We start from the raw sequence: 15,590 nt of genomic DNA, 5'->3' as shown, positions 1-15,590 counted from the left end.
GCAATTCACTCAACATTAGCCGGTCACTAGAATCTGCCTAACCACTGCAATATACATCCAAGGCTTTAAAACGTCACATTTGAACTACAGGACATAGTCATTCAAGTAACAAGCGAAAATCTGAAATGTCATATCATTTTTCTTAGGTTTTTTCGGTAAAGTCACGTTTTACCTACGTGACTTTACCGAAAAAACCTAAGAATATGAATCCTTGCAGTCACGAAAGCTTCAAATCTATGTCATATCATTCCATGCGGTTAGTTCTTACGAAAAATGCAACAGTCATATAACGGATGACCGCTATTCATTTGGAAATGTAATCCTTAAACGTGTCCTTTCATTTACATTTTGAGAGAAAATTTAATATTTAACAACGTTGAACAACTACATTAATCACGATTTAGGCAATACGGTATTGTTTTTAAACGTAACCTACGATTATTTATCACCGGTCTTATATCGCTAAATATATCGCAACATCTCCAGAGCGCGGCAAGCCTCGAATTCGTCAATAAACCCGGCAATAGCCCTTCATAAGAGAACTGCCAGCCAGACATGCCCTTCAATCACCACCAGAATTAACAGCAGAGCTAGATGAGAGCGAAACCCATCGTTAAGACAATATAAGGCAAACTATTGTAGTTAAATAAGATGAAAATGTTTGCACATTTAAAAGCACGTAATATTTTTCACGATATATTTATGTAAAAGTTGGAAAAATATGGAACGCTTCACGAATTTGCGTGTCATCCTTGCGCAGGGGCCATGCTAATCTTCTCTGTATCGTTCCAATTTTAGTATATGTACTGCCGGAGCAAGTACAAAACACACTAGTGTCGCGACGGGTATTTATAGTACCGCGGCACCTACTCGCCTTTCACTATGGGTCTAGTGAAATATTATTTTTCATCATTATTTGTAGACCATAACACTCACAAATATTAAAGGCCTCTATTATTGATAGTGAATTGTACTTTACGTTGGAAATGTGTTTTATTCAACATATAATTTGTTGGGGTTTAGTTGAGTTTATACGACGCAATGCATTGTGGGATTGACCGGGGGCGGTCTATATGCGTGAGCGTCACGCATGGAGACCGGATCACTTTGTCTCTTCTGCTAGGCCTCGGCAAGGTAAGGTAAAAGTTAAAAGGTAAAAACAACGAGCCTACCTTTACCCTACCTTTTACCTTACCACAATACAATCACTCTACCCTACCTTTTACCCTTCAGCAGGTAAGGTAAAAAGTAAAAAGTAACAAGTATAACCCGTAAAAACAAAGTTTTTCACTATAAATCCTTTATATGCGTGGCGGCGAGAGTCCTCTCGTCCTCTGGCTTGAGATGGCTGCCACCTATAGGTCAGATGATTGCATGGCAGCATTAAGCAATTGGTAATTAAATATAATATTTTTGTCCTACAAAGTGTACAATTTTGGAAAAAAATTTGCACAAACATTAATTGTCACTCACAACGAGTCTGTGTAGAAAATGTCAGCTCGATTGGATCACGGGAAGTGGGTTAAAAAACGAGCGAAAGATTTGCACGGTCCTAAGCAAGCAAGCGAACTTAATATAAAGGATTTAAAAAGCAACGAGCCTACCTTTTACCCTACCTTTTACCCTTACCCCAAACAAATTACCCGATTACAGGGTAAATACTGGGGAACTACACATCAACAAGGTTTATAACGGTAAATGCTGGGTAGAGCGATGTATTAATATAGCATACTCTCGATGATTCCAATTATACACGCTTTCTATTAACTCACTGTTGTTGTCGTTGTTGTCGTCGTTGTATCCTCAAATCTTGTAACTCAATTTTTACCCACTTCCTAATGTGGTATCGACTGCAAACTTCGTATACTTATATCATACTGATGACAATACTATATTCTATCATAAAACAAATATATATTTCTTAACATTTTTTTTTATATGTTATGTTTCGGCTTGGGTCTAATTGTCCACGGTCAACTGACGTTGGCTGTAAATCACTACGGCCCCTTACGTCGTGGCAAGCTTCGGGGCCACTTCCTGGAGTCGTGGAGTTCTGCCATTACGAGTACATTTAATAAAAGCGTGTTTTTAAAAAAATTCTTTTTAAAATATTACTTATTAAATGGAGGCCACAGACTGCCCCACGGAGCTTCTAGCGGTAAACAAGGCACCGTATTTACCGGGTAATATTTCGCGCTATCTTTACCCTACCGGGTAATTCTTCCGAGCTACCTTTACCCTACCCTTTACCTTACCCCTTGGCATGTCGACACCTTTACCCTTTACCTTTACACATTTCTCAAACCCCCGCCCCCCTCGTCACATCGTCACAAATGTCTGACCCCCCCCCTAGGTGCGTGACGTCATTATGGACGGCCCCTATAAACCGCCCAGCCACTGTGACCGCTTCGATGCCCGATCCCACAATGCAATGCGAAGTTAAACGGAAATAAACCCCAAAAAGACGTGCTCAACAAACAGGCTTTTTCAACGTGAACTACAGTTACAGTTTGACTTAAATAACAATAATATTGTATAATATTAATAGGTATTATTGTCAACATATAGCATGTTTAATACTGTAACATTATTTTTGATAGACCCATAGGGTAAGTGGACGCCGAGAGGCGGTATTATAAATAGCCGTCGTGACAGTGAAGCTGTTGTACTTGCTCCGGCAGTACATATACTAAAATTGGAACGATACAGAGAAGATTAGCATGGCCCCTGCGCAAGGATGACACGCAAATTCGTGAAGCGTTCCATATTTTTTTCACCTTTCAATTCACAAACTCGACTACCGTAACTAATGGAAACTATGCATTTCTACATTTGTATAAACTTTTGTTTCACTTTGTATCATCATAATTTCGGCTGAGTGGCAGATCTGGGAGCTGGCTAGGAAGTACAGCAAGTAGGTTCGCTTACCCGTCTGTGCAGATCTTTGAGTGTTCGACTCATGTTTGGGGTTTTCCTGGCCACGTTGGTTTCTCCCTGAATGTAAAACTTCACTGCACTGTTGTCCTTCCCCCAACATATAGATACATCATTTGGTGACACTGTGTTGGCCCTTGCTCTAAACGTCGCCTGTTGATTACTTTTTCCTACGTGCTGAATGTACAAATGTGCAAACTAGCACTGCTTTGGCCCGTCAGTGAATTCAAACTGCCTCTGACCCAAGACATCTTTGTGCCACGCATGAGGGAATCCAAAAGGGCAGCAGTTGAGGACTCAACAAGATTCTTGACAAGATCGGCTGCTCCCCAAAGCTCGCCAGCCTCATATTCTTTATCCATTGCAACATCACAGCATGTTGTGTGCCCTAAACCAGGGGTCCCCAACCCCCGGGTCACGGACCGGTATTGGTCCGTGGCCTGTTAGGAACCAGTAGCAGGAGGTGAGCGGTGAGTCCGCGCGTGGAACCCGACCCCATTGTTTTACTATTGACCACTTCCGTCCGCGCCTCTTTCCCGCACTGCGCACTTGCCTCAGTCACGGTGTTGGTGAGCTCACAAGCTCTAACCCCGAGCAGCCACAACGAGTCAAAAACAAACGTCGCTGGAGAGCTTCTTTGAATTGGGGGAAGACCCAATGATGACCCCCTCCCCCCACCGGTCCGTGAAAAAATTGCCTTCCACGAAACCGGTCCGTGGTGCCACGCAGGTTGGGGACCGCTGCCCTAAACCAACGTTCCTCATGAACTGTCAGAGGGGGCTCACTGTCACCGATAAGACATCATTCGGTGTGAGGACCGCCATACATTGCATTGTATTTGACAGCGTGATGTGGGGGGTGTTCTCACTCGTTGTGTATTTTGTCGGGGGCCGGACGTCAGGGGCCGCACTCAAGGCCACCAGGGGCCGCCAGGAGCCCGCCGGCCTTGCAATGAAGGACACTGCCCTGAACCGTGAAAGCGTGCACAGTGTGACGTCACAGCAGTCTCTGTTTCTCTGACACCGCTGTTACTCTGCAGTCTGTGACGTCACCATCTTGTCTGTGCACTATGACATCACAGGGTTATCGGCACTCTGTGACGTCACCGAGTGCTCTGTGCACTATGACATCACAGGGTTCTCTGCACTCTGTGACGTCAACGAGTGCTCTGTGCACGATGACATCACAGGGTTCTCTGCACTCTGTGACGTCAACGAGTGCTCTGTGCACTATGACATCACAGAGTTCTCTGCACCCTGTGACGTCACCGAGTGCTCTGTGCACTATGACATCACAGGGTTCTCTGCACTATGTGACGTCACCGAGTGCTCTGTGGACGATGACATCACAGGGTTCTCTGCACTCTGTGACGTCACCGAGTGCTCTGTGTAATGTGGCCACGATGATGATGGCGTGTCACCGATGGTGGTGGTGATGGCGATGAAGGTGACAGCGGTGTTGTCGTTATTGTTGACAATGATGATGATGATGTTGTTGTTGTTGTCGATGTGATCCTACCTACACAGCGGCCCCTCCTCCGTGTGAATCCCGCGCGGCAGCGGCACTCAAAGCTCCCCGGAGAGTTCTGGCAGAGCTCGTGATTTGCACAGGTGTCATCCATGAGACACTCATCCACATCTACACGCACAGGCACAGACACACGCACACCGAGTGGGTCTCGCGCAGTGGAACACGCAAGCCGCTGCTTCCCACTGACACGTGGCGGTGGTGGGGGGTCTAAGGGGAGGGGGCGATGGGGACGATTGCCTCCACGCACCACCACCACCCCCTCCCTCGAGACCTGATTTTTTTTATTGCTATTTATTTTGTCGTTTTTTTTCATTACAAACGATAATTTTACATGGCAGTAATAAGAAATGACGTCATTAAAATCACAATGCCAGAAAAAACATTGAATATTTATGTTATATATAATAACATTGGATATTTATGTTTTACTCATGTAGGGTCATTTTTAAAAGGAGAGACTTTTTCCCGACCGCCATAAAGACTTTTGGACCAAGTCCTGTTAGTGAGCGCCAATGGAGGCTGGCAACGGCACATGGGGGTGGGTGGCCAGCACCACACCCGGCCGCCTTTGTCTCCCGAGTGGCAATATTTACACACCGCACCAGGTACTCATTTGAGGCTGAGTCGACCTAGCGGAGGCCCAGGACCGGTTCAGATACTCGTCACTGGTGTTGGCCGTGAGTGGGAATCGAACTCGGGTCGCCGGGTTCATAGCGCATCGTGCTAACCGCGACACTACCGCTCCCCAAAGACAAACACACCCACATTCACTCATTTACACAACCACACTCACAGGCACACACACACACCCACATCCACCTATTCATCCCCCCCAACCCCCAGACTCACTGGCGCACACGCACACAATTGCACACACACAGATCAACTCATTCACCCTACCAAACTCACCGGCACACACAATTACTCACGCACACATCCACCCATTCACCCACCCACACTCACCATTACACACGGTGATGCCATTCCCGATGAATCCGTGTTTACAGAGACACCGCTGGCTGCCGTCAGGACGGGTCTCACAGATTGCATGCGGGTGACAGCGCACGCAGAACGGGCGGTCTTGCTGCACCCGCTGCGTCACCTCGTGCGACGCACCCCCTGCACCACGCACCCCCTCCAAGTGCTCCGGCTCCATCTCGACCTCATCGCCCGACTCCCACTCCCCCGTCCCATCGGAGTCTCCCATCGATTCCTTCGTCCACTCCTTCGCGCCGCTGAGTCCTCTCCCTGGGGGTGACAGCACCACGGCATCGGCGCTCAGTCCTATCAGAGTGTTACGATCGACAATGATCTATCCACTGCTGAATGAATGCAATTCCCGTGTCGTCGCCATCCCTCACGGTCCCACGATGTCGTCACTGCGCCCGCGGGCGTCAGCCACTCATCCTGCCTGTTAGCATCACAACGACTATTCTAATGATTAATTTGCTAACATCTACAAGTGCATATACATTTGTATTGATCGGTGATATGATCGTAATGGGAATTAGGTGGTCGTTTGGCTGCCGTGCTTTTTCAACGTTTGCTGGCTGGGGCTTTATATTTGAAGGCTCAAAATTTCGACTCGCTTCATTTGCCGAATTCTTTGCGGTCACAATTTGTGGCTACAGGGACAGCTGCCACTAGGGGTGCCCTTTCAGATATGTGAGGATGGGAAGTGATGGACAGCGCTCTGAGATGCCCCGGCATTTCTGACGGGTGCTGCATCATAAACAAATCATTTCAATTACAATTTTTATGGTAACATTTTTAAGTTATTTATTTGTCATTTTGGTGACTTGGGCGACTCTTGCAAATGAAACTTTAAAATCTGGGCAGTTCCACAATTTCGCATGTGCATCTCGTACACTTTAAAGAGTTCACACAATCAATAAGCAGGCAATGTCTCCTTCACGTGTCCATCTCTCCACATGAAAAACATTTCTTCACACAAACCATCAGCCGCACGGTCTTCTGGGAGTGCAGAGTTTATAATGGCCTTTAAGGAGTTAGGATATTAGTATCATCATGAAGTGGCTTTTTGTATGTATGTTGTACGTATGTATATTGAACTTCTTTCACACGGTACGTAGCCCGCCGTGCTAATGGGAGGTGTAATGTGTCAACCAATTAGACCTGATATTCAGACTGTATTTGTCCACCTTTCTCAATAAGGGAGAAGTGCTCATAAAATACGACGGTGTTGGACGTACTGAGACCAACCATTTTTCATCCACGCCGGGATGGTGACGATGTGGCATTCAGTCCTGTGTGTCACACCATTGACGTTATATAACGAATTAACGTTTTTCTAAAACGATTTACCTTCTAGTTTGTGGATGGTGCACGTGAGTCTATGGGTCTCTATGTAAGTATTTAGATTGTGTAAGTGTTTGTGAGTCTATGGGTCTCTATGTAAGTATTTGTGTTGTGTAAGTGTTTGTGAGTCTATGGGTCTCTATGTAAGTCTTTAGATTGTGTAAGTGTTTGTGAGTCTATGGGTCTCTATGTAAGTATTTGTGTTGTGTAAGGGTTTGTGAGTCTATGGGTCTCTATGTAAGTCTTTGTGTTGTGTGTTTGTGAGTCTATGGGTCTCTATGTAAGTCTTTGTGTTGTATGTTTGTGAGTCTATGGGTCTCTATGTAAGTCTTTAGATTGTGTAAGTGTTTGTGAGTCTATTGGTCTCTATGTAAGTCTTTAGATTGTGTAAGTGTTTGTGACTCTATGGGTCTCTATGTAAGTCTTTGTGTTGTGTGTTTGTGAGTCTATTGGTCTCTATGTAAGTCTTTATGTTGTGTAAGTGTTTGTGACTCTATGGGTCTCTATGTAAGTCTTTGTGTTGTGTGTTTGTGAGTCTATGGGTCTCTATGTAAGTCTTTAGATTGTGTAAGTGTTTGTGAGTCTATGGGTCTCTATGTAAGTCTTTAGATTGTGTAAGTGTTTGTGAGTCTATGGGTCTCTATGTAAGTCTTTAGATTGTGTAAGTGTTTGTGAGTCTATGGGTCTCTATGTAAGTCTTTGTGTTGTGTGTTTGTGAGTCTATGGGTCTCTATGTAAGTCTTTGTGTTGTGTGTTTGTGAGTCTATGGGTCTCTATGTAAGTCTTTAGATTGTGTAAGTGTTTGTGAGTCTATTGGTCTCTATGTAAGTCTTTAGATTGTGTAAGTGTTTGTGACTCTATGGGTCTCTATGTAAGTCTTTGTGTTGTGTGTTTGTGAGTCTATTGGTCTCTATGTAAGTCTTTATGTTGTGTAAGTGTTTGTGAGTCTATTGGTCTCTATGTAAGTCTTTGTGTTGTGTGTTTGTGAGTCTATGGGTCTCTATGTAAGTCTTTAGATTGTGTAAGTGTTTGTGAGTCTATTGGTCTCTATGTAAGTCTTTAGATTGTGTAAGTGTTTGTGACTCTATGGGTCTCTATGCAAGTCTTTGTGTTGTGTGTTTGTGAGTCTGTGGGTCTCTATGTAAGTCTTTAGATTGTGTAAGTGTTTGTGAGTCTATGGGTCTCTATGTAAGTCTTTAGATTGTGTAAGTGTTTGTGAGTCTATGGGTCTCTATGTAAGTCTTTAGATTGTGTAAGTGTTTGTGAGTCTATGGGTCTCTATGTAAGTCTTTAGATTGTGTAAGTGTTTGTGAGTCTATGGGTCTCTATGTAAGTCTTTGTGTTGTGTGTTTGTGAGTCTTGGGTCTCTATGTAAGTCTTTAGATTGAGTAAGTGTTTGTGAGTCTATTGGTCTCTATGTAAGTCTTTAGATTGTGTAAGTGTTTGTGACTCTATGGGTCTCTATGTAAGTCTTTGTGTTGTGTGTTTGTGAGTCTATTGGTCTCTATGTAAGTCTTTATGTTGTGTAAGTGTTTGTGAGTCTATTGGTCTCTATGTAAGTCTTTGTGTTGTGTGTTTGTGAGTCTGTGGGTCTCTATGTAAGTCTTTAGATTGTGTAAGTGTTTGTGAGTCTATGGGTCTCTATGTAAGTCTTCAGATTGTGTAAGTGTTTGTGAGTCTATGGGTCTCTATGTAAGTCTTTAGATTGTGTAAGTGTTTGTGAGTCTATGGGTCTCTATGTAAGTCTTTAGATTGTGTAAGTGTTTGTGAGTCTATGGGTCTCTATGTAAGTCGTTGTGTTGTGTGTTTGTGAGTCTTGGGTCTCTATGTAAGTCTTTAGATTGTGTAATTGTATGTGAGTCTATGGGTCTCTATGTAAGTCTTTAGATTGTGTAAGTGTATGTGAGTCTATGGGTCTCTATGTAAGTCTTTAGATTGTGTAAGTGTATGTGAGTCTATGGGTCTCTATGTAAGTCTTTAGATTGTGTAAGTGTACGTGAGTCTATGGGTCTCTATGTAAGTCTTTAGATTGTGTAAGTGTATGTGAGTCTATGGGTCTCTATTTAAGTCTTTAGATTGTGTAAGTGTATGTGAGTCTATGGGTCTCTATGTAAGTCTTTAGATTGTGTAAGTGTATGTGAGTCTATGGGTATCTATTTAAGTCTTTAGATTGTGTAAGTGTATGTGAGTCTATGGGTCTCTATGTAACTCTTTATATTGTGTAAGTGTATGTGAGTCTATGGGTCTCTATGTAAGTCTTTAGATTGTGTAAGTGTATGTGAGTCTATGGGTATCTATTTAAGTCTTTAGATTGTGTAAGTGTATGTGAGTCTATGGGTCTCTATGTAAGTCTTTAGATTGTGTAAGTGTATGTGAGTCTATGGGTATCTATTTAAGTCTTTAGATTGTGTAAGTGTATGTGAGTCTATGGGTCTCTATGTAAGTATTTAGATTGTGTAATTGTTTGTGAGTCTATGGGTATCTATTTAAGTCTATGGATCGAATAAGTGTATGTGAGTCTTGGGTCTCCATGTCATCCTTTGGATTGTATAAGTGTATATGAGTCAATGGATCTGCATGTACGACTTTGGATTGCGTAGGTGAGTCTATAGGTCTCTGTAAAGCTATGGATCATGTAAGTGGCTAGGGGCCTATATGTAAGGTTGTGGATCTCTATGGTGGATGTGGGTAGAGAAGAAGCACACACATGCATGGAGAAGGAAAATCTTGAGCAGCCCACCCCATGTAGTGATGGAGCATCCGGCTTAGAAGAAGCCCGTAGGGTATTCAAATGATGGTATTTGAATTCCTCACGTCTAAATAAAGATTCTGATTATGATTAGGCTCACTCCTGGTTGCTACCATTCATCTCATCGTTAAAAAAAATAAAAAAAAATTCGAAAATAAAACAGCAACCCTGAATCACGGAAATGGACCAAATCCCTGGGTGGTGACTCATTCATCCCCGAGTGTGTCGAACACATGTGTGTGAAATAAAAAATAAAATGCTTATCCATCTGTAAATCCACTACATATAGCGAGAGGCTGTTAGTTAGCGCACTGCACCACAAACCTGGCAAATCTGAATTCGATTCCAGCGTACGGCCAAGAATCAGCGGAGCTTGTCTGAAACTGGGCGACTCAGTTTTAAACGACGAAACTTCGTGCGACGTGTAAGCATCAGCACTGGGCAGACAAAGGCAGCCGCATGTGGTTCTGGCCACGCCAACCCATCGTGCGCTGTGCCGGCCTTCAAAGGTGTCACGGGAGCGACAACGTTAACTACCTCGCCTGGTATACAGGAGGGTCGCGGGTTCAATCCCGACCCTGACGCCTGTATATTTGGAGTTTGCGTGTCTCTCTCCCCGTGGTCGCGTGGATTTTTCTCCGGGTCCTCCGGTTTTTCCCTCCACATTTAGAATCAACATCACGCGTTTAGAGTCTTTGGCTGTTCTACATTTCCACACGATAAGCCACTTCGTCGAGCTCTAGTTTGTGGCCAGATTGCTTCTGAAAAACAGCTGTGTAGCTCGGTGAGCCTTACCTGGTAAAATAAAAATAGGCTTTAAAAATGTTTCACGTGTGCTCGCTAACAGCACTTGGCCCAACAGTCTTTGTATGCTATACGGGGTATTTTTGTCTTCGTGTGAGTTGGGTTTTGTGTGGGGAATCCGTTCTGGGACATTCTCATCAGCGAGAAATGGGACCTTGTAAGGATGTAAGTTCCCGCACGTGTGGGCGCACGAGTTCTCAAGTGTCTGTGTGCGCGCGTGTCTGTGTGCACACGTGTCTGTGTGCGCGCGTGTGCAGTTTTGTGCACATGTGTGTTTTTCTACTGCTTTTATACATGCACGTGGAAATATGTGTGTATTACACTGAGTGGGGAGCCGTAATGTAGTGTGCACTACGAAATCAGCGACCCGGGTTCGATTCCCGGTCATCTCCAGTGATGATTTATCTGAACCGGTCCTGGGCCTCCCCTAGATCGACTCAACCTCAAATGAGTAAATATCACAACTGGGGGAGACAAAGGCGACTGGGCGTGGTGCTGGCCAACCACCCCCTCGTGTGTGCTGTGCCGCCGACCTTCATAGGTGCTCGCTTACAACACTTGCCCCAACAGTCTGTTAAGGCTATACGGGGGTATCTGCCTTTGTCTGTATTACACTGAGAGGCATAACAAGGAACACGTGAATCAAGAGATCTAATGCAAAGTTAGATACCCGATATTCACTCCTTCGTTGCGCACGAATTGCGTTTTTTGTACTGCGTTGTTTGTCGGAGTTCAAGTATCCGCTCTTTTCATAATGGCTGGAGGTACACACCGATTGAAAACGTTATTGTTTGGGCACATTGGAATAAAAGTGGATTTTCATTATAAAATGTAAATTTACGAAAACAAGTCAATCTACTGCCACCTTTTAATTGTATAACTTGTTCATAACGCCTGTTTCGCCAGGCAACAGTTTTCAATACATATAATAATGAAGCTGATATACATTTTTTACAATTTTATCTACGATCAGACACGAGAAAAAACACCAAAATTGTTGACGACTTGTTTCAATTTCTTATATTTAAAGACGTACCCTTCAGAACTGCTCAATTTAAAAATTCCGTTCTTTTTCTAATAAAGAGAACAAAATAATATGAACTTAGTACCCAATGAGGGGAAGCTCCTATCTTTTAGCGTTTTCGAATTATTCATATTGGAACATCATAAAATGCGTATTTTTTGTTCAAACCCGCTTGAATCCGAAATATCTAAAAAAACAATAAAAGATCAAACAATGGTTCTCGCTTTCATTTTAATTGCTGTTTAACGCGCTATCAAACGAAAACCATAATGTTATATTTTGAACGTTTTCTGAATGACACCACGCACAAACATATTAATGGGGCACTTAAACTCGAGCTTTGGGGCCTGAAAACGAAAAATCTCGGATTTTCTGATTTTTCCTATCGTTTGTTTCATGAAAGCGACCTACCTACCAAAGTGAAGCTTTCTGCCCTGTTGGGAAGTACCCTCGAGGTGTTTGAGACATACCTATTAAGGTCTTATGGATAGAAGATTTTGATGATCTACCAATAAAAGAATAATTTCACGAGGTGCAATAAACATACTCATTTTTATTCTTAGGTTTTTTCGGTAAAGTCACGTAGGTAAAAACATTAAAATTAATAAAAGTAAAAATAAAAAAATAAAAATCACGACGTTTCGGAGGCAACACAAGCTTCCGTCTTCAGGTGGAACCGTCACAGCCACGACAGCTGTATCAAGTAAATGAGAATATGAATCCTTGCAGTCACGAAAGCTTCAAATCTAGAATCATACTAATTTTCCTGTTCAGTCATTCCAACAACCATATGATTTAGTACGTGACTTCTGATTTTGTTCCTAATTTCTCTTGACCCCTCATTTTCCAGCGTATCGTTACATTTGTTTAATGAATTTCCGGTTGGGAATCACGCGTGTTACAGAAATAGTCGTACGTATGAAAAAATGTGTCAGGGTCATTCATGCAAGGCCATAACAAAAAAAACGATGCCACATTATTTGGTGACGCTGGTTGCTGCGTTGACAATGATGTACAAGCACAATTAACATATATGATTTTAACATTCTGCCTTTAAAGAAGAAGATATATAATCGGCGACGCTATAGGTGGTGGCTCTTTTCATTGCACATAAAACAATGACGGATCGCTGAAATTTCGATTTAAAGCTTTCGTGAATGCAGGAATTCATCTTCTTGGTTCTTTCGGTAAAAGTCACGTAGAAGGGAAATATTAAAATAATAAAACGAAAACATAACAAAATACAATTCTCACGACGTTTCGACCACAACGCAAGCAGCCGTCCTCAGGTGAAGAACAGGTCTGTCGGAAAGACCTGTTCTTCACCTGAGGACAGACCTGTTCTTCACCTGAGGACATCTGCTTGCGTTGTGGCCGAAACGTGAGAATTGTATTTATTACGTTTTATTTTTATTATTTTATTATTTCCCTTCTACGTGACTTTACCGAAAGAACCAAGAAGAGGATCGCTGAAACTTTGTGGGGTGGTCATTTTTGGCAACTTCTGGCGTGAAGTCATATCGCAAATTGCACAACGCCGTCTGGATATTTACAAGACAATGACAATGTGGTTTTTTGCCTTGTGTTGCAGCACGGGGTTGTGTGATGGCGTGTCTGGTGAGGGACACGTTTTCAAAGAAGCCGAGATTTGCAGGAGGCTGTAGGCGTTATGGTTATGAGATGCGCGTCTCTCACGTGGAAATGTGTTTGAGCGGTGCAAAAAGGTTCAACTCGCCTGCCTGTCCCATCGCTACATTGCTTCTTACTCTCTCGGTCATCCACCGTATCTCTAATCACTCCTGTGTCACCATGCACTCCAGCTCACGGTGGAACTCCCCACAGCAGCATGACTCGCAACCTCCTCCTCTTCATATTCTCTATACCATGGGCCAAAACCATGATCACTGCCAGGCATCGTTTCTCTGTGGAAGCTCCCGTATCTCTAATCACTCCTGTGTCACCCTGCACTCCAGCTCACGGTGGAACTCCCCACAGCAAAGTGACTCAACATCATCCTCTCTACACCATGGTCGCTGCCAGTTGTCGTTTCTCCGTGGAAGCTCCCGCCGTGTGGATTGAACGCGACCATCATCATCCTGCTGCTGCTGCACAGTCGCAGCAGCAGCAGCATCAGCGTTCAATCCACACCGACTTTCAAAATAAGATGCAGGGTTCGCGAAATGAAAGCAGAAGTCCTGAACTGGCTGCGTGGGTATGCGCGCACAGACGGGGAATAGGCCGAAATGAGATCAGGTTTCATTCACCCCACTTAAACTTGGAACATTCCAAGCACTGAAAGTACAGGTTACCTCTAAATGACCGCGTCGTAATTGGTTTAATTGTGCGCGTGTTTCATATTGCCGCTATGCACATACCTCCAGCCCATTGTCAATTCACTGATGGATCAATGCCTTCCCCACACCATGTCGAATGAGGGTTGTTGACCATACTTCACCACACGAGTCGTTGCGGGTTGGTGAAGGTGGTGTGGAGGGGGGGGGCTAGGATTTGGGGTATGGGGCCAGACCGGTTTGAGACATCACTTCGCTAAAGATCCTGGCCGTGGCTGGGAATCCAACTCAGGCGGCTACTGCAGTGCGCCCATCACTGCTGTTCCCCAATTCATATCGAGTAAAAAGGCTCTCAGAGCCGGACTTTGAGTAAGACCGAATTCGGCCCAAGCCAGAAGGCTACCCTAAAATAAGTGAATAAATGAAAATGGTATTGTTGTTATACGATACGTACGCACGAGATTCTTGAATTGAGTCAGGATGCGGGTTCGGGGAGGAAATTACGTGAGACTGTGGGCGTTGAAACTAGGGGTCGGCACGGTTTGGCTCAAACCACCAAACCGCGGTTTGAACCGAACCAAATCGGTTTGGTTTGGCTCTGTTTGAACTGGTTCGGTTTGGTTTGGGGCTACGAAAACCGACTCGGTTTGGCTCGGACAGGGTGGAACCGGCTCAAACTAGTTTGGTTCAAGCCAACTTAAGAGGTTTGGTTTAGCTTAGTTTGGTTTGGTTTTGGTTTGGTTTGGTTCAGTCGTCGCTGGTTTGGTTTGGATTGCTCAATTTGAAACCAGTTTGAGTCGGTTCAAACCGTGCCGACCCCTAGTTGAAACATGATGAAGTAATGAAAGCCATCTGGAGAGACTGTGTTGATGTGGGCGTATGAGAGAGTTTGGAGACCGGTGGTGTAGCGGTTAGCGCTACGCTGCGCTACGAACCCGGCCACCCGATTTCGATTCCCATTAACGGCCAACACCGGTGACAATTATCTGTACTGGTCCTGGGCCTCGCCTAGGTCGACTCAGCCCAAAACGAGTACCTTGCGCATTGTGTAAACATCGCCACTGGGAAGACAAAGACGGCCAGGCGTGGTGCTGGCCACCCACCCCCTCGTGTGCCGTGCCGGCCTTCATAGGTGCTCGCTAACAGCATTTGCCCCAGCAGTATGTTAAGGCTATACGGGGGCTCTTTGTCTTTGTACGAGTTAGGGTTAGTGTGGGGAATCTGTTCTGGAACATTCTCACCAGGACCTTTTAAGGATGTGAGTTCACGCACGTGGGGGCGCACGTGTTCCCGAACGCACAAGTGGAGACCAGCAACCTTAATAGGTGCACGTAAACAGCACTTGCCCCAACGGTATTTTAATGGCTAGATGGGGGATCGTAATCTTTGTGTGAAAGGGTAACATTGACACTACCCATAGCCCTAACGCAGAAAATAGCCTGAAGACTGCCCACAACACGGACCGTGTCACTATCCCGACCACAAACCTCCGACAGAACCCCTAACACTAACACGACCCATAACTCAAGCAGGGCCACTTTGTTTTGCTAAGAATCCATTCCCACGGTGTTGGATGAATCGTGTGGCTCAAAAACACATAAACCAAAGCATTCCATGGGCTCGGCTCGACAATATTTTCCTAAACTTACTCCGCTTGGTCATGCAGTACTGTTTTGTGCAGTTAACCCCGTTTTACTGTTGAGTGATTCGTTTACAAACTAATAATCCGTCCACCCCGGGGCCGTGCAATCATCTTGTGGGCAGCAGCGAGATTGGGGACTGCTGCGTCGCTCGCTTGTGAGAGGCAGCCACGGCTTTGGGGGAGTCTTTCACACACCAGCGGAGAGATCGTAGCCGCTGATTACGATGGTGAACAATTCAAAGTTCGATGTCAATCCACTGCTGAAGGAATCCCTTCCCCCCAAGCAATGCCAGTCAC

At 44.5% G+C, this 15,590-nt stretch overlaps 1 protein-coding gene and 2 non-coding genes across 4 annotated transcripts in view; 1 reads left to right on the top strand and 2 right to left on the bottom strand.

Moving 5' to 3' along the window:
• Nucleotides 1-15,590, bottom strand: part of LOC144739984 (adhesion G protein-coupled receptor L4-like) — a 67,400-nt gene that overhangs the window by 45,426 nt on the left and 6,384 nt on the right. For both annotated transcript variants that reach the window (XM_078622876.1, XM_078622883.1), the window contains exons 2-3: nt 5,428-5,712; nt 4,453-4,572 (exon numbers count right to left, since the gene is read on the bottom strand). In XM_078622876.1, the coding sequence (XP_078479002.1) occupies nt 4,453-4,572; nt 5,428-5,712 (405 nt within the window). The remainder of the gene's footprint in view (nt 1-4,452; nt 4,573-5,427; nt 5,713-15,590) is intronic.
• Nucleotides 716-822, bottom strand: LOC144717387 (U6 spliceosomal RNA). The gene has a single exon (XR_013585105.1). It is a non-coding gene; the product is annotated as a U6 spliceosomal RNA (small nuclear RNA).
• On the top strand, nt 2,666-2,772 carry LOC144717386 (U6 spliceosomal RNA). Its single transcript, XR_013585104.1, has one exon. It is a non-coding gene; the product is annotated as a U6 spliceosomal RNA (small nuclear RNA).

This window comes from Lampetra planeri, chromosome 3, assembly GCF_965212315.1.
Source record: "Lampetra planeri chromosome 3, kcLamPlan1.2.h2, whole genome shotgun sequence".
NCBI classification, from domain to species: domain Eukaryota; kingdom Metazoa; phylum Chordata; class Hyperoartia; order Petromyzontiformes; family Petromyzontidae; genus Lampetra; species Lampetra planeri.
Note: the sequence above shows the minus strand (reverse complement) of the source record. Positions and strands in the feature narration are given on the sequence as shown.